This window comes from Notechis scutatus, chromosome 5 (assembly GCF_049901735.1).
Source record: "Notechis scutatus isolate UNSWTSFEM ecotype Mainland chromosome 5, rNotScu1.2, whole genome shotgun sequence".
NCBI lineage: Eukaryota > Metazoa > Chordata > Lepidosauria > Squamata > Elapidae > Notechis > Notechis scutatus.
The window spans coordinates 36,053,683-36,077,218 of NC_142013.1; the positions used below are offsets into that span (position 1 = coordinate 36,053,683).

General features: G+C 35.7%; 1 protein-coding gene across 1 annotated transcript in view; it reads left to right on the forward strand.

Moving 5' to 3' along the window:
- Positions 1-16,517, forward strand: part of TMPRSS7 (transmembrane serine protease 7) — a 33,868-nt gene extending 17,351 nt beyond the window's left edge. The window contains exons 8-16 of the mRNA XM_026663914.2: positions 380-486; positions 1,181-1,317; positions 3,270-3,377; positions 3,482-3,592; positions 4,201-4,317; positions 7,268-7,445; positions 10,375-10,643; positions 15,529-15,665; positions 16,337-16,517. Coding sequence (XP_026519699.2) covers positions 380-486; positions 1,181-1,317; positions 3,270-3,377; positions 3,482-3,592; positions 4,201-4,317; positions 7,268-7,445; positions 10,375-10,643; positions 15,529-15,665; positions 16,337-16,510 — 1,338 coding nt within the window. The 3' untranslated portion in view covers positions 16,511-16,517. The remainder of the gene's footprint in view (positions 1-379; positions 487-1,180; positions 1,318-3,269; positions 3,378-3,481; positions 3,593-4,200; positions 4,318-7,267; positions 7,446-10,374; positions 10,644-15,528; positions 15,666-16,336) is intronic.
- The last annotated feature ends 7,019 nt before the right edge of the window (positions 16,518-23,536 follow it).

Below are 23,536 nucleotides of genomic sequence, written 5' to 3' on the forward strand. Positions count from 1 at the left end.
TCTATCCTGATGCCTTAATACTACACCACATTGGCTTTCTATATTCTTTCATAGACATGTGGAAATAATATGGAACAACGAAAGGCTGGCAAAATATAAATGGAGAGAGAACATTTTCCCCATTACACACTGGGACTTTTCGTTCCAAGCACTTTAAAGCTTAGCTCTCACTCCCTATTAACTTCCACTGCAGCCATTGCTAATAGATACATAAAATGGTGTTATATATCTTCTAACTTATCCCCATTTTATTCTTATGGTATATAAAATAAAGTTCTGATAAAAAGTATTATTTCTACACAGTAAAAGTTGCCAGAAAATTGATTCCCTTTTGTAAAAAAAAAAAGACAGATTTTAAAAAATTCTTTCTTAAAACCAGGCTCCTCAGAAGAATTTGGGTATTGCACTGATGTTTCATAATTATATGATCAGTGAAAAAAGCATTAAAGGCTGTGAACATGGATGGTGGAAAATTAATGAGCTAATGTAAGTGTATTCATATACTGTAAGTAGTTTAATGGTGCAGGAATGAAAAGCAATGAAAAACTTGGCATATGAAATAATACACTTAATGAGTTTTTAATGTTACAGTTATAAAGACATAGTTTGGCAGATAAGGAAGGGTCAGTATGTCCCTGTGTGATATTTGTGTAGAGAAATTTTAAATTAGTCTTATGAACCCTTAGAAGCATGTTCTACTGTACAAGAAAGGAAACTATTATATATTAAAACCTATAATTATTCTGATTTAATTATTTATCAAGCAAAGTATTGTTTGTCCCAATAGATAAGTTAAGTAAGACATGTATAAAACACAAAAACACTTTGGGGAAAAATGCTAGGTAAAATATAAGAATTTGATTCTTATTGATTTCTCATCCATACATTAAGACAGCAGGAAAATGAAAGAAAGTGGGCGCAGACTTGAAGTGGAATAGAATAAAAAGCTGTCTTCGGTTAGGGAAATACAGAAGAGAGGACTTATGGTGATTACAAAGGAGAATGATGGAAACCTTTAGGGAATAAAATAGAGCACTGCAGAGAACAGTCTACAGCTAGGTGAAGTTCTTGGCATGTAGACTTAGAAATGAGGTAATGCAAAATCATACTGTAACTATATTTTATTGTTAACCTGTTCACAAGAGATTGTGTGCATAAGTTTATATAATCCATTTTGCAGGTATTGTGGCTACTACATTGATCATCAAACAATATTCCGCGTGGCAAACTCGGTGGTTAACGTGGAATTTCAGTGCAGCTCCAAGTTTTCTGAACAGCCTTTTCTTGTGGAATATGGAAGTTACAATATTAGCCAGCGTAAGACTGACTGTAAAAATTATTAGAAACCTTTACTAGCCTGCAGATGTTGTATACAGCTATAAAGATGATATCTTTTCTTAGCTTCTACTCAATAACTAGCACTTATAATTAAGAAAACTTGATATGATAGAGACAAAAGATGTGTAACTGTATATGGCAGCAAATTGTCATTTCAAAAATTAATCTGCTAATATTGGGATGATTTGATGATCAGGTGGAAGGTTTTGATTCATTTGTGTTAGTCCCAATGCATGTACCTCAATTATAGCTGCACTCCTAGATAGTTTAAAAATCTAGCACAGCATGAGAACTAAAACTGTAACATATAGTGGGTATAAAATCAAATTGCATGTTAATAATAAAAATATAAATAATTAGTTGAGATGATTATTAACTTGTATTTTTCTTTAATATCTTTTCATTGACATGTGGACAGATGAGCCGAGTAATGTTGCTAGATGTGCTGAATAATTGGGAAAGGAAATCCCACTGTTGCTCATGTTCATGTGAAGGACCACAATGAGGAAGAAGATCTCTCAGTCTAAAATAGATAGATGAATAGAAAAAAAATGATTTTCATGTCAGTCATGATCTTTTGCAGAACTCAAGTGACCCCACTTGAGAATGGCCACTCTAATAATACTGAATTAGTTTTGTGATTCTTTGAATATCTATCAGTGTACCCATAGAAAGATATATAATTGATTACTGAGATTAGATTAGAGCAGGGGTGTCATATTCAAGGCCTGGGGGCCAGATCCGGCCCATGGAGTGCTTTGATCTAACCCGTGGGGCCACCCTGGAAACAACAACCAGCCCGTGGTGCTTCTACCAGCCTGCAGCCCTCCCAAGTTCCATTTTTCGCTGGCAAAGGGTTGCAGGAGGCTGTGGCATCCTAAAATGGAGCTCAGGAGCCCATTTTCACTGGCAGAGTGCTCAGGCTACCACAGGCACCCCCCAACACGAATGATGGCTGCACCCACCCTGACCATGTCCCCTGATGCCCCCCCTCCGAGGACAAACACAACCTTGATGTGGCTCTCAATGAAATTGAGTTTGACACCCGTGGATTAGAGCATAGTAATGGAGATCAGAAAGCTACAGAGAGAAGAAAATTGGAAATAGATACTACTCAGAGAGACATACTTGATCTACAGACATTTCTTCGATACATTGGGCTTCTTCATACCAAAAATCAAGTTCCATATAGTGTATATATATGAGGAAAGGTGAATTACAAATGAATCCTGAAAATAAATGTTTCAGCTTCTACTATGTTCCATTATCTCATTTTTACAGCAAGTTAGAAGTAATATTACTACAACTTTATTAAAAGGAATATTCAGAAGGACAATTGCTCCTTTGAAATTAACAATAGTGCTAGAATACTATTTAATCATGTCTATATTTGGTGTTATTTTCTTAAAGCTCCTGCTTGCTTTCTCATAACTTGAACTTTAATATGAGAACAGGAAGTTTATAAAAAGTCTGAAATCACTGTCTTTTATAATTACTGACTGAATGTATAAAGACAGACAACTCTACAAAATCTTCCATACAAAGTTTCTTTTTGGGTTACCAGGCATCCTCAAATATAACTCACAGTTACGTTGAGATCCATCTAATGTCCAATTCTTTGCGGAGCTGACTTCATAGTGTAAAAAGACAGTTCTCTTCATCCCATAACAAAGGAGCCAAGGGAGCCAGCATGCAAGGAAAGGGAACAAAGGGCTTCCCCCAACCCAACCAAGGGTCAATTCAGTGACCAATCAGGATTACAGATGTGATCACATGACATAGACTATATTTCCCATGATGCCTTAACTACATTTACCATGATGCATTCCGTTAAGGGGACAGCTCCCAATTCCTAACTAACTATCCCACTTCCCAAATAACTATATACTGTCTGGATAGCACAACTGTCTTTTTTTTCTTTTGCCTTTTAGCTTGTGCACTTGGGTCTTTTGAATGCCACAGCGGGTTATGTATCCAACAAATTCAGCTTTGTGATGGAATCAATGACTGCTTTGATGAAAGTGACGAATTGTTTTGTGGTTAAGTATCTGCAGTATGCAACAACTAAAATATAGTAATAATTCTAGTTGGCTGCTTTTTTTGTATTGCTTATGCAAGTGGTTTGTTGCTTATCTTTCTTTAGACATACCCCCCAAAAATTGTAGTAGCAACTTCTTAACACAGCACCATTCTTTTATCTGCGATGGAATAAATAACTGTAAAGATGGTCAGGATGAATTACATTGCACAGAAAGTAAGTCTCATCCCACAAACAATTAATCATTCTGCATCCTGTAGCAGATTAGAAATTAAATTTGTAGGCAAATGTATCTATAATTGGGGCAAGCAAAATGGCGGGCACAACTATAGACTGAAGCCCCATCATTTTCCACATACATAGATATTGTACATATACACAAATGATACACCTCTTTAGAAGCCTTTGGTTCAAATTTTGACTTTGGAATTCATTGGTAGGTTCAAGTTGCTCAATGTTGTTTCTTTAACATATCAGTCTTATCCTGATATACAAAGTAATAGAGATTGCCTACCACTTTCTAAGAACTAAGCATGTTTTGATCTAGTCAGTTATGCAAATGTGTGGAAAACCAACAGGAAATATAAGAGCAGCAAAGTTGGAAGATTAAAAAATATTCTGAAGAAAGGAAATAGAAATCATTCCTCTACTGATGCCAAGAAAACTATGTGGGCATCATAGCATTTGGGGTAGTTTAGTTTCATTATATTTACATGTATACATTTATACCAAGGGTGAGGGGTTTTTACAAAAAAAAATCTTGAATGACTGTTCTGACTTCTAGAGATTGATATTGCTTGAACATTGCAGTTATTGCTTTTTAGGCATTCCCTGTACCAGCGCTACTTTTAAATGCAACAATGGTATTTGCTTAAGGAAACAAAATGCAAGGTGTGATGGAATCATGGACTGCCTTGATCGAAGTGATGAAAAAAATTGTAGTAAGTATATTTGAAGGATATTTACAAGTATATTGATATAATATATATTCATAGCTGTTTTGATCAATTGTTTTTCTAGAACATACATAATTTTATTTATATTAATTTTTAATATTTAGATTGGTAGATTTTGCCCATCAAACAAAGTTTGGAATTGACTACCTTCCTTTTCAATTATTATTTCATTAAGATAAAAAAGTTTTTAGCTTTCAACCTCACAAGAATACTTCATAACTAAATAATGTATTTTGCAGCTCTATATAGAAGTAACAGCACTAGGACAGAGATCATCTGGGCCATAATTAAAATTAATCAGATATGAAGATAATTTCCTTTATAAAATGGTTGCCTGTTCACACAGTAATTTTCTTACTTTCAAATTATTCTAGGTGCATAAATTTACTTCTGGTCATATGTACTAGAGCAGTGATTCTCAACATGAGCCATATGATCTCAAGGGAAGCATGCAAATTTCAAGGAGACCACAGTCTTTATATGATTCAGTTTACAGTGGGGTGTCCAACTTTGGCAACTTTAAGACTTGTGGACTTCAACTCCCAGACTTGTCCAGCCAGATGAATTGAAGTCCACAAGTCTTAAAAGTTGTCAAGGCTGGATACCCCTGGTTTAGATTAATAAACAGTACAGATGGTAAAGTGCCTTTTTCCAGCTAATAACCAGCTAACAGCAACAATGAGGGACATCACAATGATAAATGAGGCTCAGAAGATAGTGACAAGCAAAAAAGGCCAAAAATTCCTGCACTAGATTACCCAAATGAAACACAATACATTTATTTTGCTATTATAATATATTATTATGTGTGAATTTTTATGGGATTGCTGCTAGGTAGCTGTCTTCTGTAAAATCAAATCATTTTCTAAAGTGTACAACTACTTTGCTAGGCAGTGAATCCCAGTAAAGCTGCAGGTCCAGATGGGGATAGTGGTAAAGACTTGTGCCAATCAATTAGCAGGGGTCCTGACAAAGACCTTTAACATCTCCCTGCAAACGGCCTGTGTTCCATCATGCTTGAAAACAGCCACTATTGTCCCAGTCCCCAAGAAAACAATTAACTATCTGATTGACTACAGATCTAACGCGTTAACATCAGTAGTGATGAAATGCTTCAAAAGACTGTTTCTCCAACACCTTAGGACATGCCTCCCACCAGACTTTGACAAACATCAGTTTGTCTACAGGGGGAACAGGTTGACAGATGATGCCATAGCTACTGCCTTCCATTCTCCATCTGGAGAAACCCAGAAATTATGTCAGGATGCTTTTCATTGACTACAGTTCAGCCTTCAATACTATTCTGCTGAGCAACCTTATTGAAAAGCTGACTGACTTGGATTTTCCCTCTTCTATCTGCGACTGGATCAAAACTTTCTGAGGGACCAACCACAAACAGTAAGGTCTGGGTCTGTCACATCCACCTCCCTGAAGCTTAGCACTGGTTCCCCAAAGGGTTGTGTGCTCAGTCCCCACCTGTACTCACTGTATACACATGATTGTGTGTTGTCTGACCCATCCACTGTGATACATTAAGTTCGCAGATGATACTACCCTATTGGGTCTCATTACAGGTAGAGACGAAACAGCGTATAGGGGGAGGTTCAAAAATTATCCTCATGGTGCCTAGAAAACAATCTGCACCTAAACATCAGCAAGACAAAGGAGATGGTGTTAGACTTCCAGAAGAAGAGAAAGGAACCCGCTCCACTTTACAACAAGGGGGGCTGTGTGGAGAGAATTTCCTCCTTTAAATTCCTGGGAGTCTACCTCAGCGAAGATCTTACCTGGAAAATCAACACAACCCAGGTGGCCAGAAAGGCCCAACAGAGACTCCATTTCCTTAGGGTCTTGCGAAAGAATAAAATGGAACAATGACTGAGACCTCCTTTTACCGGTCCACAATAGAAAGCATCCTCACATATTGCATTATGGTGTGGTATGCTGGTCTGACAGCCACAGATAGAAAGACATTACAGAGGGTGGTGAGCACAGCACAAAACATTGTGGGCTGTTTCCTGATACCATGAGATGACATCGCTGGGGCTCGCTGCTTTAGAAGAGTGAGGAAAATTCTCAGGGTCGACTCACATCCCGGTCAGCACGTCTTCTCTCTCCTACCATCAGGTAGGAGATGTAGAAGCATAGCCAGCCGTACCAACAGGCTGAAGAACAGTTTCCACCTGCGAGCTGTCAGACTTCTGAATAGAAAATAACTTCATGTCAACATAGTATGATAGACTTGCGGGGCCCACACGTTGTGCAACAAGGTCACATAGTGTAATAAGATTGGGAGTGGATTAAGGACTTCTGTCCTCACTGTGAATTGTGTTGAGGGGGGTGCACGAAGGGAGGCTCAGTCAATCTCAATTGTACACATGTTGTACTCTGACAATAAAGGTAATAATAAACAGTGGCTTTCTATAGAATTCCACCCACCCCCCAGGAATTATTAGTTCTTTAATACATGTTCTTTAGATATGTCACATAGTTGAAATGTGGCTGGATAATGCTTGGAGTAGAGACCAATGCCCATACATTAGGGTTTATAAGCTGAGATTCCAGAGCTGCTTGTTAGGGTAAGATTTTGGAGCTCTTTTGAAACATGTAATTTTTAGTGAGACAAAGGAGGATTATTAAACACACAGAGTAATAAATAATGTCAATTTAATTTTAACTGATTGTAATTTGTAGCAGCTGGGACTTTTTGTCCTGGCACAAGGTACTTTCTTGTCCTTTTCCCATTCATCATAGACTCTGGCAAAGGTCAGCTCCTGCCATTAGCCTGAAAAGATTGGATACCCTTCTGGATATGCTGTGTGGCATTTTCCAAAACAAATAAAATAGCGATTGATTCCGTTTAAATAAGTAGATAAAACCAGTTGCTATGTTTTGCTAGGCAAAAGCCATGCTAAATGTTACATTCTCTCAAAAGGCTGTGGCAGTACTAGATACAGCAACACTAACAACCGGATTGTTGGGGGTTCTGAGACCCATGAAGGAGAATGGCCCTGGCAAGCCAGCTTGCATTTTGCTGGAGTTGCTTATTGTGGAGCCTCTGTGATATCAAAGGAGTGGCTTCTCTCTGCTGCCCATTGTTTTCAGGGGAACAGGTAAGTAGATAAAATTAATATAATTTAGAGAACCTTTTTTAATATCATGGCACATCATGATCTCTTGTAGAGCACAATGGATATATTGTTTTTCTCTTAATCTGCAACAATCACCCATTCAACATAATCAGAACATTACCAACATACAATTATAAAATTAGTTTAATAAGCAGTACATAAGATTCTGCCCTGTTCTTAGCATTTCAATATCTCCCTTTCTTAGGGCTATCTACTTCTTCCTGGATGCAAAAATCCAGATGACCACTTGATGAGAGCAAAGAAATATAGAAAATGTTAACTACTTGTTGACATCTAGTGGTGGAACATATTTTTGAAACCTGGATGTGGTAGTCTTAACTCTTCCACATTAGCTTGTAGTAGTTCTCTGGGGCTCATGGGTTATTTAGTTTCTTCAGTGCAAATATAAGGATTTCCCCCACCCCATATTCCAGATTCACTGTCACAAGGAAATGGCAGAGACTTAAAAAAAAGAGAAGGGCAACAAGAATCACAAGAATGAAGCCATGTATATTAACTCTAAAAGTTTTTCAGAAGCCAGTGCAGTCTGCAAATCTGTGTATCTAATAAATCAATATATGCCCCCTTTTTTTCCCAATGTGAAAAGGGCATCACACTGGCATAACAGCAATACAACCAAGTATAGTAACATTGTACACATGTATATACATTCAAGTGTATTCTTGAATACACTTGAATGAATAGAATCTGGAGAAACCTGGAGAATCGAATCGAATCGAATCGAATCGAATCGAATAGAATAGAATAGAATAGAATAGAATAGAATAGAATAGAATAGAATAGAATAGAATAGAATCTTTGGTGCATATGCTCTCAGTGTATGAAAAAATAATATACATTCATCAAGAATCATAAAATGCAACACTTAGTGATAGTCATAGATTACTAATAAGCAATCAGATCATACTAGGAAACAAATAGAACAATATAAATTGTAAAGGTACAAGCAACATGGTTACAGTCATAAGTGGGAAGAGATAGAAATCCACACGCCCACAGATAACTTTATATTGGCCTGCACACAAATTTTCCCCACATGTCAATATCTGTCAAAGGCCTTTGATACTTTCATATTTTCTTGCTCATTTACTAAAGCAAATGTCAAATTTCAAGAAGTTTTTGTTCCTGCAAGGCTAAGGACTAGAGTCTTGTCTATATATGAGACAGGTTGCCCATTGAAAGGACTCCACTATCACAGGCCTTAGCATAAAAGGACTTTCTACAGAATCAGCAGGGTAAGTCCATTGTCATAGGAAGGAAGACAAATAGTGTCTTGGGCGCAAATCAAATGTTTCTACAAAGATCCCAAGTGGAAGTGAAACTTCTAATTACTTCTCTAATTGCTTAGTTACTTAGAAACAGGAAAGAGCTCTCCAAGTTGTCCAAGTCCTAATTTCTCTGTTTCTTTGTGTTCTGTGTCTTAGAAAGTCCTCCCCTTTGTTGTTTCTACTTCCTCTCCCCTCAGTTGCACTTTTTTCTGAAGCAGATAGATATGGATTGAAAGCTCTCAAAAATTGTATTGTACTCAGTATTTCAATTAACTTGTTTATCAGTTTTGTTACAACAATAGTCACTTAAAGTGGAATAGATCTCAATCTCTCTACTACCTTGCTCAAACAATTCATTTCATTTAAATTATTTCTCAGCGTCTGCAACTCTGGGTGGCTAAGAATAACTAAAAACATAACTATAAGGTAACAATAACCACAATACTGTAATGTTAATCAGGGGTGGGGTTCAAATTTTTTAACAACCGGTTCTGTGGGCATGGTTTAGTTGGTGGGCATAGTTTGGTGGTCATATGACTGGGTGGACATGGCTTGGTGGTCATGTTATTGGCTGGGCATGGCCAATTCAATATCACTTACATCGAGGCACACATCTCCTTGCCTGGCGTCTCATGACTGTGGGGATGCTGCGACAATCATAAGTGTGAAAAATGGTCATGTCACTTTTTTCAGTGCCACTGTAACTTTGAATGGTCACTCCACACAAGCAAAATACCAGCAAAGGAGGAGAAAAAAACTCCAGAGACGTTCCTGAGACAGGAAGTCTAGTCCTGCCAAGAATGTAATAAGGTCTAATGGAGAGGCAGTTTCTGTAAGCAACACCAGAATGTTTCCTTCCTGCCTTCCTTACAGGATTAGGCCAGTAATTTCTTCTGACAACCGGTTCTCCAAACTGCTTAGAATGTTAATAACTGGTTCTAGCGAATAGGTGCGAACTGTTAGAATCCCACCCATGATGTTAATACAATGCAGCTGAGACTCTCAGGAAGTTTACATTCTTCAACTACACAGTGGTACAATTAGCTCACTTGATGTGCTAGTTCAATGCCTGAGGGAACAGCCATATTTTACAATCTTTTCAGAACACTCACAGGGTTGAGCCCTCCAAATCTCAGGGGGATTCTGTAGGGCAGACACAGATATTGAAGCTAATTTCATTCTCCATTCCTGTTAGCTGTTATACAGCCCATTTTAAAAAATGGATTTGGAACTTTTCTAGAATAATGTTAGTCTACAATAATGCTAAACTATATTCCAAAGAATAAAGCACAACCATTGAAAACACTTGTGCAAAACCACATTTAGCCACTTGCCTCCTCCCTAGTTAAAGAGAGAGACATGTGATTCTCCCCCTTCTTCTTGAGAACAAGATCTCTTCTTAACTTACTCAGAATATCATACAAACATAATAATGCTATTTTTCATTTGTTAGCATTGTGCCTGTTATTAATTAGAGGTCACTAATAAGGAACAATACTAATATGTAGGTATACATTTCTGTTAGTTCAAGCATAATGATAACTTTTTACTTTGATTGCACGTCATAGATATCATATTTGAATGTTCAGTCATATATATTTGAATGTTCTGTTTTCATTTAGGTTAACAGATCCTAGAATTTGGACAGCTTACTTGGGAATGCACACTCAAGGAAAAGCCAAATTTGTGTCTACTTTGAAGAGAATCATTGTCCATGAATATTATAACAGTCAAAATTATGATTATGACATTGCTCTGCTACAATTAAGCACCCCATGGCTCGAGACAATGAGATGGTCAGTTGGGCCAATTTGCTTACCTCCCACCATGCACAATGTGTACCCTGGAGAAAAATGCTGGGTAACAGGCTGGGGACAGAAGCAGGAAACAAGTAAGCCCACTGCATTGTATCATTCATTAATGTGTTGCCAATAAACAAAGGACTTGTGTAAAAATAAGTAGTCATCAACATTAGAAAGAAGCGGTGCTTTCATGATTAGAGGGTCAGAACATTATATGGTGAGTTCTGCCCTTTTTGTCTTTATTACAACAATACATAGAACAAAAGGAGGAAGGCTTGTTTCAATTTCTTTAAAAATATTTATTATTAAAAAGAGGGAATCTAGATGAAATTTAGACACATGAGCTAAAACTATTATCTCTGGGCTTTTTAAAGTGTCCAAAACAGCAAATACTGAAATCACTGTTCAGTTTCATTGTATCCATGTTAAGGATGTAAATCCTATTCATTTTATTGCCCACTTTATAGAACGGCAATTGGTTTATTATATAATTTGCATCAGCATTGTTTTAAGATTATATCTTGATATCCATATCCTGATATGTATTTATCTATTTATATTTCATGTTTCTTAACTACCTATCTTCCTCAAATGTATTTGTATGTGTCTGAACATATATACGACAAACCATCAGATCACAATATACATTTTCTTAATTTATCAATTTACTTAATCATAAAAAGCTTTTGTACATGTTTCCCATTTTGTACAGTAAATTTCTCAAGAAACTTATTTTTAATAGATTTCTCTGGTAAGTCCTCTATTCTCCAGTGCAGCATTTTTAATCTAAACTTTCATGTCTGAATCTATCCAATTTTCAGAAAAAAAATATTCTTGCATTTCTTATTTTTAAAAAAAGAAATTGGGGGTGATTTAAAATCAAAGTAAGATATGCAATGTACTTGCAAATTATGTTCAGTATTATCTGCTGTAAAAGCATCCAATTCTCTCATAATTAATATATACAGATCTCATATACAGATATATCAGTGTTTCCAAGTATCTGTTCTGTCCTTGAAAATTCAGGTGTAAAAATTTAATGAATACCATTTTAAAGATTCTTTGTAAATTGGGAATACTGAGGGGAAAAACATAAAACATTTACAATAATCTAATTTCTTAAACATTCTGACCAAATAATTGTTTTTTTCAAGAAATACTGATAATGCAGAGTTCGGAAAATCTTTGCAGTCTAAGGACTGGCATTAGGTTAATCACAGGTGAACATGTTCATGTGTGTGTATACAAATACATGCGTGCACACACACACATACACCATTCAGCAATTCTTAAATATGATTAGTAGCCAAAATTAAAACTTATTTTTAAAGATTGCTTTTAATAGCCAAAATCTTACATGATGATCAAATTTCAGCCTTCTTAGTATTTTTAAGAGGTCTTCATTTAAAATTCCGGGCAAATCTGTGAAACTCTTGTAAATTTTATCATTATTCTATAATATCAAAAAGTGGAGTGCATTGTAATTTTTTTTTACTGAATTTGGTAAACTTGTACAATTGGGACATTCCAAACAGAGGAAACCAGATACAGTAAACAGTGGTGGTGTACACCTGCAACATTTGCCAACTTCTCTACATATGACATGGATATAGTTTACTTTTTTACAAACCACAACTTGGGCCAACCAAATGTTTCAATTTAAGCAGTATCTGAAATCTGGAAAGCAGAATGATATTTTGAAAATCACACAATAGATTCATTATCATTAATAATGTGAATAGTCTTGACTTCCGGTTTGTCGGCTTCGCGAGCGGCAGGGATTTGCGAAGCTGCGCGATCCCTGCCGCGCTAGCCGTTTTTGGGGCTCCGACCCAGACGGGTACGGAGCTAGGCTGCCCTGCAGGGGCAGCTGAAGGTAGGGGGGATCCGGAGAAGGGTTTGGGGGTGTTGCAGACTCCCTCCCTGGCCGGCAGAACTCCCTTTTCCCAGGACGGTGCAGCGGCGGTCTGTAATGGCCGCCACAAAGAAGCTGGCAGCCGGGTAAGAATGCGCAGGAGGAAGTGGAGAAAGTGATTGAGAGGAGAAAGTTTTTCTTGGCTCCTAGGACTCTAAGACATATTTAATAAAATTCCTGAAAAGTATGACTTTCTGAATAATACCTGCCAGAAGAGGAAAAAAGCGGCTGTTTGAAGGTGCTGAAAGGATAGCTTTCCCTCTTTTCCTACGGAATAAATAACTGGATATTAAGAAACCTATTTCTTTTAGGTGAAAATTGGTTTTAAGCGATGAGTGGGTAGAGAGAGGATTAAAAAGAAAACATTTGTAAGCTAAGACTTTGTTGGAGCAGATGCCTTAAGGATTTGAAGACTAGAATATATTGCAATAAGATTTTAAACAGATTTGGACTTTCTTTCTCTTGGATTGATATTACCCCAGAAGGAGAAAGTGAGAACTCTGCCTTGGTTTGGACTGACTGATAACTTTGGGACTGTTTTTTTTTTTTATTTTCTTTTGAATATTCTGGTTGTTGTAAGAAGAAAGAAGGGGAAAAGAAAAGAAAAGATTTATAATGGCTCTTTCTGTTGAGGAACTAAGAAAAGAATATGAACAAGCAAAAAAAAATGGTAAAGATGGTGTGGAAGAAGCTTTCCTTTTCTTAGAAATGGCGCTTATTAATTATCAACAAACATTACAACAGATGAAGACAGCAGAGGAACAAGAAAGAAAGGAAGGAGCCATTTTTAATGAATCTCAGAATTTGATCCAGAAAGAAGGAAGAGAGAAAGAAAAGAAAAGAAGAGAAAAGAAGAAAACTAAAGGACTTAAGGACTTAAGATCTAAAAAAACATTTAAGAAAGGGAAAAATAAGGTGCAAAACCAATATGATGATAGTAAACAAAAGGGAAAAGGAATACGACAGAGAAGGGAAGCTGGTAAGGCAGAGGCTAGAAGAAGGGGGGGTAGAAAAGTTTGTTGGGAGAAGAAAGAAAGGGAAAAGGTGGAGAAAAGCTACAATGTTTTGAAATTAAATGAAAAAAAGAAATTTTTTATGGATAATGGATAAAGTATAATTTTTTTTTTTTTTTTTTAAAGATTTTGCAAGGTACATAAGATGAGATGGTAGTATTGTAATGATTTAAGAGTTGATAAGAGATTAAAATGTTAAAATGTTTAAAAATGATTGGCTTTAAAACTTAATAATAGGGGAGGTTTAGAATATTGTTTTAATTAAAGAGTTTAATAAGACTATGGTATTGATGTTATTATAAAATTTTTATTATAGTATCTTTTTTTAATATTTGGATTTATTGTCTAATTATGTACTTAATTATGTTGGATGTATTAGTTAGATAGAATGTACCAAGCAAAATCGGATTGGGTATTAGATATTATTTTAAAGATTAATTTGATTAACTTAGGGGGGAGATAGAAAGGCATCATACTCTGATTAATGATTTCAGGAGAAACTTATTTTCTTTTTTTTTTATAAGGAATGAGACAAAGGGATGATAAAAAATGGACAAAAGATATAAATATAATGATTCAAACTAAGATGATTAATTAAGATAGAAGTAAGAAGTGTGAAATATGTGGGGAAGTTAATATAGAAGGCTTAGAATGGTAAATAAAATAAGTAATGATATGTAAGATGAGCATGAATATAATTGAAGTCCATGAAGAGAGAGAGACACCTGGGTCCAAGTTACTTTCCAAAAAGATTTTTTTTATGTTTTGTGTGTTGTGTGTATATGTCTTTTTGGGGGGGAGAATTAGTTAAAACTTGTAGAAATATAGAATGAGAATAATGGTAACTAAGTCAGAAAGAAACAGATGAAATAATAATAATGATATTGAATAAGAGTAAAGAGAAGTAAAGAGAAATTGAATAAGAGGTTTTGGTATGTTGTATGGAAATGGTTTAAAACAGAATTATAATTTATCTGACTTGTTAAATTGACAATGAAAAAAGGTTTAAACATGTAATGAATAATGATAATTTGTGTGTTTTAAAAATTAATAAAACTTGTTTTAAAAAAATAATAATAATAATGTGAATAGTCTAGACTGCCTTATAGCGTGGTCTTCTAATTCATCTTCAATTATCTACAATATAAGTTTACTTCTGCTCTCTTACAACAGGGGGTTATTGCATGGATTAATGAAATAATGTAACAATCTTAGAGTGCTCTAAAGCAGTGATTCTCAATCTATGGTCTGGAGACCCCAAGGGTCACGAGACATTTCAAGGGATCTACAAAGTTAAAATAAATAAATATGTTTAAATGTCTCAATTTTTATTTCTAATACATTTAACTATCAATAAATGTAACACACGTAAACCAAAGTTCTTTGAGTGTCCTCAATCATTTTTAAGAAGGTAAAGAGAACCTGAAACCAAAGCAATTGAGAATTACTAAAGTATGTTATTAATTTCTTGGAACATAGCTCTTCAGACTTCAAAGGATGTTATTCTTAAGAAACAGTAAGTTAATAGCTAAATTCCAAGCATACATAAAAAACATAATTTTGTTCATCACCCGTACTGTGTGCTTTTAAAATAGCAATAGCAATAGCATTTAGACTTATATACCGCTTCACAGTGCTTTACAGCCTTCTCTAAGTAGTTTACAGAATCAGCCTATTGCCTCCAACAATCTGGCTCCTCATTTTACCCACCTTGGAAGGGTGAAAGGCTGAGTCAATCTTGAGCCAGTCAGGATCAAACTCCTGGCAGTGGGCAGAATCAGCCTGCAATACTGCATCTTAACCACTGAGCCACCATGGCTCTTTAAATAATTCATTGCTCTGGTATTTTATATTTTGATCCACATTTTATATGTTGTTTCTGTGAATTATACACTATGCTGCATTTTGCTGTGCCATACAAAATACATAAATACATATGAAATAGTTTGTTGGTTCATGAAAATGGTGCTATAAAGTATCATCAGGGTCAATGATGAGGTACTGGAAATGCATTTTCTTGCTTTATTATGCTTTTCCTTGATCCAGATGATGACACACCAACAATTTTACAGAAAGCAGAGGTGGAAATTGTGGATCAGACAGTTTGTCATTCAACATATGGGCTTATCACAAGTCGCATGCTGTGTGCTGGAATAATGTCTGGAAAAAGGGATAGCTGCAAAGTAAGGATTTCACTTTTTTGCCATGCATACTTGCTGCTCCTCCCAAATGATCATAGACTTGGGAACCACCTAGAATTCATGGTTATAGGGAAGCTGGAAAAAAATGACACATCATTTCCATAAAATAATGAGAGGTGAACTCATCAAATATTAATTTAAAAAAATAAAAATATTTAGTCTGGTTTTTTTCACTTGTTCTCTCTCTCTCTCTCTCTCTCTCTCTCTCTCTCATCATAATGAACATTTGCTCAGAACGCTTGGGACTACAACTTCCAGAATGAATGAACCCAGTCAAGATAAATTTAATGAGGCTAATAAAATTATAGGTTTTTCAAGGAATATATGGATCATATTTCCTACTGAGTAATTTTCATATTGGAGGAAGAAATTGTCCCATAATCTTTGATGAAGTATACTGTTTCACATTATAAACTGAGTTGCCATAAAAATAAAATTTAAGTATAGAAAATTAGTAGTTGATAGAAAAATTCTAGATTAATTTATAGTCTGATCTATTTTAATGACATTTGTTGTTTTTTCTTGTCAATTAAACCATTTCCATTATTAGTTTTATCAATAATCTTAGCACTAAAATAATACTATCGTGCATACTATCTAGAGAAACATTGCTGTCTAAATATTGTTAACTTTTTAAAATAATGTCTTTTTAGGGAGACTCTGGAGGACCTCTATCGTGTCGAAATAAAGTTGACGGAAAATGGTTTTTGATGGGAATTGTTAGTTGGGGCTATGGTTGTGGAAGACCCAATTTCCCGGGAGTGTACACAAGAGTGTCAAAGTTTTCTACATGGATACAAAAATACATGCCTTCAGTTTTTAGTTAGTATTGATTATATTCCAGAGGTTATGAAACATCTTTATTAAAACCATATTTAATAAATAATTGTGTTTTAATTGCATTGTGAATTTAATCTCCATGACTATAAAACCTATAGTACACCATGTGTCTTTGTGAAATACATATTATACCGTTCATCTTAAAAACATATATTTTGTTAACATACTGCAATATTCAAAGGCAGAATTGGTACAATCTTAGCTTCGTCCCTCCTTCCTTCTTGCCTTTCCAGCATACGTCTAGATTGAGCTGTCTTTGAGGACAGTTTAGAGGACAACTAGTACAAAATGTGACGGTTACATTATTAGTCAGGACAACCAATTATTCAATCAGTAGGACTGAACCTTTTGTAGGGTTGCTGTTTTGTATACAGTTCAGTTCCAGGCCCCATTCAAAATGACTATTACCACCTACAAAGTTTTATATATATAATGTGATACAGTACTATGATATAACAGACACTGCCTTGCCAATCATGATCTATCTTTTAGATATCATGAAGTGGACAATATATGGGCACTTCATTTTGCATCAATTACAGTTTCTGGATAGTCTTCAAATGTAATGTCATATAGAGCAGTGATCCCCAACCTTTTTTATGTCGCGGCCCGGTACCGGCATCAGCTGGGCGCCACGGCCCGGTACCGGCATCAGCTGGGCGCTGCCATCTTTTTTTGATGAAAAAGTGCTTCCAGTGACCTCACCGGAAGCACTTTTTCATCAAAAAGATGGCGCGCGCGCTCGTGAGCTTTTCCGGGTAGAAATGGCTTTCTACCGGAAAAGCTCACCGAAGCTGACGCCGCCATCTTTTTTGATGAAAAGTGCTTCCGGTGAGCTTTCTACCCGGAAAAGCTCACCGGAAGCACTTTTTCATCAAAAAAAGATGGCGGCGCCCAGCAAACCAGCGGCCCGGTAGGACTTGTTCCGTGGACCGGTACCGGTCCGCGGACCGGTGGTTGGGGACCCCTGATATAGAGCACATTGAAGAAGCAACCTAGAACTTAGGAGAAATTTCCTAACAGAACAATTAATCGGTGGAATAACTTGCTTCCAGAAGTTGTGAATGCTCCAACACTAGAAGTTTTTAAGAAGAGATTTGGCTGAAATAGTATAGGGTTTCCTGCATGAGCAGAGGACTGGACTAGACATCCAAGGATCCTTCCAACTCTCTTCTGTTCTGATTCTAGTGACTCACCAGAAAGAACAATTTTGTAAGCAAGAAACATTTGACAGACAGCTTCAAGACTGAGAAAATGGTAGTCATGAGCCTGTTAACTCAAAAAAGCAGGAGTGACCAGCCCAGAATTTGAACCTGAAGATGAACATGCAAATGCAACATTTTCATTAGATATGCCACTTGCAGAATTCTTTCTATAGTTTCCTCGTGTTAAAGGGATAATGCCAAGGTTTCCCAATTAAAGTGATTTTATTGTTGGATCTTTGTGGATAAGACCATCTGAACACTTGTGATGAAAAAAATAACTGTTGATGGGAGTAGAAGCAAAGTGACTTATTGGTACAAATAAAATATTCTAATGGCACACCTATACACAGGTAAATTTACATAGGATAGGAAAAATAACCTAGTATTTGGCATTAAGAGCTGATACATATGTATCAAGAAGGTTTTGTTATTCACCTTTTGTACATAAAACTAAGTTTCTAATTACATTTATCAGATAACACAGTACTTAATTCTTCTAAATTAGATAAAATGGAAAACATTGGTAATGACATCAGAGACTATTGATTAATTGATGGTGTTGTCACTGAAATAATTACAATAATGTGGACTGGGAATGTGATTGAAGTGCTGTAATATTTTTATTTTGTTTGTCTTATGGATTGGAGGAATTATTTAAGGAACTCAATATCAATTGGGAACTTTATCCAAAATTATTTTTTACTTCCACACTTTATTCTGTTTAAATTCAATTGCTTTTTAGTTCCATTTCAATAAAAATTGTAAATTTATCACCAGTTCCCATTTTCAAATGACAAATTTGATTTATATGGGAACTCAGTGATTCCAAAGTCTGCCTTGAATCTACATCAGGTAGATACAGTCACAAATTGTTGAAAAGTATACCACCTACCATAAATTCACAGCATATTTTGGAATGCCTATTTGAAGTCTTGGAGAAAAAAGTACAAAGTTAAAAAAATACTTGGATCAAGTATGTATTTTGATGCACATTATAAAAGTAAATGCACAATTGAAACCAAAAGATATGTCTTATGGAACATTGTTTTTATATGTGACAATGGCAGCAAGATTTTTATATGCCAAAGGTGGAAGCACATACAAATACCTACAATAGAAGGATGGATGAAGCTGAAGGAATTGGCGGAGATGGTGAAATGGGCAGCCTTGATGAAAGAAAAAAGTTTGATCACTTGAAAAAAAGTTTTATTTTCACTTGGAAACCATTTTTGGACTTCTTGCAAGAAACTGAAACAAATGAATAATCAATTTTGAGATATAATGATTAGAATTATATTATATAGCTTGATATATTATTTACTTGTATCAAAGAAAGTGAGAAGTAACCTTCCTTCCTTCCTTCCTTCCTTCCTTCCTTCCTTCCTTCCTTCCTTCCTTCCTTCCTTCCTTCCTTCCACTTTTACTTTTTTCTTTCTGAGTTTTTCTTTTTTCAATTCTTATTTTCTGTTTCTTTATCTTCTAACTGTTATTTTTTTGAAAATCAAAGTTAATAAAAATCATTTTCAAAAATAGATACAACTGTTACAGTAGCAGTTACAGATCTAGTTAAACCATTAATTCTGGATTCATATAGTTGAATTACATGTATTGCAAGTATACATGTAATTAAACTATATGAATGACACGTACAATTTCAAAAGCCGATACAAAAATTTATGCCACCAGATAAAGACCGAATGCATCAATTATCACATTAAACAAGAGGAAAACCTTCTAAGCACCAATTCCACCTGTGCTTTTTACAATTTTGTAAACAACAAACTAAAAGACTCAAGGTCTATCCCACCCTTGATAGGACCTGATGGTAAAGACTGCAACGACGACACCACTAAAGCCAACATCTTTAACACATTCTTCAGCTCAGTATTTGTAAACAGCAATGGATCATGCCCAGTATTTCCTAGCCGTACCACAGATAACAACAATGATCTAATACATATCGATTTTACAGAAGACAATGTTGAAAAAGCACTACGCAATCTAAAACCATCTCTATCTATTGGACCGGATGGAATATGTGCCTACTTCTTAAAAAAGCTATCCACTGCCATAGCCAAACCTCTAAGCATAATCTTTGAAAAATCTTTCAGGACCAGCTCCTTACCTAACCTATGGTCACAAGCCACAGTCATCCCCATCTTCAAAAAGGGAGACCCAAGCCTAGTTGAAAATTACAGACCAATCTCCTTATGCTGCGTCACCTGTAAAGTCATGGAATCAATTATTAACCAATCCATCATCCTCCACTTAGAGACAAACAACCTACTCTCCAATAAACAATTTGGTTTCAGAAAAAAACTATCCTGTAATCTGCAACTCTTACACTGCAAAAACATATGGACGACACAACTCGACCAGGGCAAAGCAATAGACGCAATCTACATAGACTTCTGTAAAGCCTTTGATTCAGTGGTACACGACAAATTACTCCTAAAAATAAAATCCTATGGTATCTCTGGACAACTGAATAACTGGATAGAAGCATTCCTGGCAAACAGACAACAAATGGTCAAAATTGGGAGCGTCCTATCAAATTCTGTACCTGTCAATAGTGGTGTCCCCCAAGGCAGTGTTCTAGGACCAACTCTCTTCATACTCTACATAAATGACCTCTGTGATCATATTAAGAGCAATTGCGTTCTTTTCGCTGATGATGTAAAGCTGTTCAATACCACAGACAATACTGCTACCCTACAAAAAGATCTTGACTATGTATCAGAATGGTCAAACAAATGGCAACTTCAAATCTCAACAAATAAATGCTCTGTCTTACATATTGGCAAAAAAATCAGAAAATAAAATACAAGCTGAATAGTCAAGATCTTGTTGATGACCCAAGCTCTGTAAAGGACCTTGGAATACTCACCTCTAATGATCTAAGTGCTAGAGCCCACTGCAACTACATAGCCAAAAAGGCATTAAGAGTTGTTAACCTAATCCTACGTAGCTTTTTCTCTGGTAATATCACACTACTAACCAGAGCATACAAAACATTTGCTAGACCAATACTTGAATACAGTTCATCAGTCTGGAACCCACATTACGTTTCTGATATTAGCACAATTGAGAAAGTCCAGAAATATTTCACAAGAAGAGTTCTCCACTCCTCTACTCGTTGTAGAATACCTTATGCCACCAGACTTGAAACTCTAGAACTAGAAAACCTTGAATTACGCCGTCTTTGGTCTGACTTAAGCATGGTATATAAAATCATACATTGCAATGTCCTACCTGTCAATGAATACTTCAGCTTCAACCATAACAACACAAGAGCACACAATAGATACAAACTCAATGTTAACCGCACCAAACTTGATTGCAGGAAATATGACTTCAGCAATAGAGTGGTCAATGTCTGGAATACTCTACCCGACTCTGTAGTTTCTTCCCCAAACCCCAAAATCTTTAACCTTAGACTGTCTACTATTGACCTCACCCCTTTCCTAAGAGGTCTGTAGGGGGCGTGCATAAGCGCACCAACGTGCCTACCGTCCCTGTCCTATTGTTTCTCTTATTCTTCTTTTATTTTTCTTATATGTACCCATTTCATGTATTCACAACTATGTATACACTTATACTTATTATCTTGTAAACAATTGGCAAATCAAATAAATAAATAAATAAATAAACTGATTCCTCCTCCGTTACATGAACAAACTAACACAGATCAATGCAGTACATTCAGATCTGTTGATCTTAAATACAAAGGGGTTGAGTGAATCACATAATTATATTTCAGTAATAAGAGTAATAAAGAGCAGAAAATTCTTCATATGCTGTTGCCACTGGCCCTCTGTTCAATACTTAGTAATATTCATGCCTCTCTTATATTCATCTAGATCTCTGCCTGCTGCTACTGTATGTTGCATTGCTAATAATTAACTTCAGCCTTATAGTACATTTGTAGGTGCCTTCTTTCTATTCTTGAATGGTCATCTGACATCCATGTCCCCATAATTTTCTAATCCAGATGTGATTTTTATAAGGTGAACTGAATGCAATTTGCCTTCATTCTTGAATGTAGTTGTCAGCTGGTGCTCTGTTCAAAATCCAAGAAAGAAATACTTAGACTCTTGTAATTAGAGAAAAGTTATCTTTTACTGGAAGTCAAGTAGTAGCAACAAGAGAATTCTGAATCTGAGGAAATACGCACGTACATCACATATATCAAGGGATTGAAATGTTCCCACCCCCAATAGTTCAAACGGTTCTTCCAATTAAAAGTTGTGAACCACATCAAGTGGACATCTTCAGGTGGTTATGATTAGTTGACCTTGGCTTACTCAGATAAAGGTTTGCAGTTGCGCAGAGAAGAGAAAGCTAAGCAAGAAATAGAACCCCTCCTCAGTTTATACAATATTAGTCAGTAACACTTTTCCCCCTTCCACCCCCCGTTACTCATGACAGCCAGAAAGAAACAAAGCAAAGGAAGAAGATCTTGAAGGCTGACAGCAGTTTTCTTTATGGTCGCCTCTAATCTTATTCTATTCTAAATGAAAAGCAATGGTTGTAGTTAGTAGCACCAAGTGTGGGCTCTTATGCTGTGAATTTGTTCATATAAACAGTTATGTCAAGCACTGTAGAGTGAGTCATCACAAGAAAAATACTGATTGCCTAGACACTAAAGCATCTTCCGTTTATATTCTAGCATCTCGGAAAAAATTCATTGGATCATATATGAGAATTATTTATTTTTTAAAAAAACAAATACATGCATATCCAGAATTTTCTAAGTGTTCTTCCTATACTTTGGATAAGAATATATATTTTTATGCTCAGATTATAAATATTTTATGTAATAGCAATAGCACTTTTATACCGCTTCATAGTGCTTTACAGCCCTCTCTAAGCATCTTGTCCCCAACAATCTGGGTCCTCATTTTACCAAACTCAGAAGGATTTGCTTTATTAAGGCCAGTCTGGTCTAGCCTAACCACTAGAAAGCAGGAGACCATGAGTTCAAATCCTGCCTTGGCCATGAAAACCAGCTGGATTACTTTGGGCCAGTCACTTTCAAGCCAACCCACTACACAAGGTGGTTGTTGTGGGAAAATAAGAGGAGGAAGGTGTGTTGGATATGTTTGCTGCCTTGAATTATTTATAAAAATAGTAAGGTGAGAAATAAATAAATAAATAAATAAATAAATAAATAAATAAATAAATAAATAAATAAATAAATAAAATTTATGGAAATATATACTAGTAAAAGGATTTTTTCCCAAACTAGTACTATTTTAGGCTTTAAAATAATTAAAAAGTGTTATGATAAGAAAAGAAAAAAATAAAGGCATTCATTTGAAAAAAAGAGCAACATTATTTACAGTGTTTACAAAAGAGCTATTGATACATATGCCATCTTACATATGGATAGAGTAGTGTTATCTGAATAGCTGAGGGTTTCTCTCACACAAGCATTTTTATGTGTCTCCTGATTGTATCTAGCCAACTGGAAAAGAAAGAGTTACACTATTGTACACCTAGTGTATTTTCTTTCTCACCACCTAAGTTCTCTGTGGATATTCAGACAGATTTTTAGTCATAGAGCAAAGAAAAATCAAGGTGTACAGCTATTACTTTTTTGCTCATCTTTAACTACTCCAAGTTCCTTCAAGATTCAGATATAAAGAACTACACAGGACAAGTCAACAAAATACTATAATGAAAATTAACCCTTCCAGGCTCTCCTCTATTATATACAGCATACCAACTCCCAGTGGCTCACACTTTCATGCTGGATTGGTAAGCTACTGCAATTTTTCTTCCTATCATTCATATTTGCATTTTAAA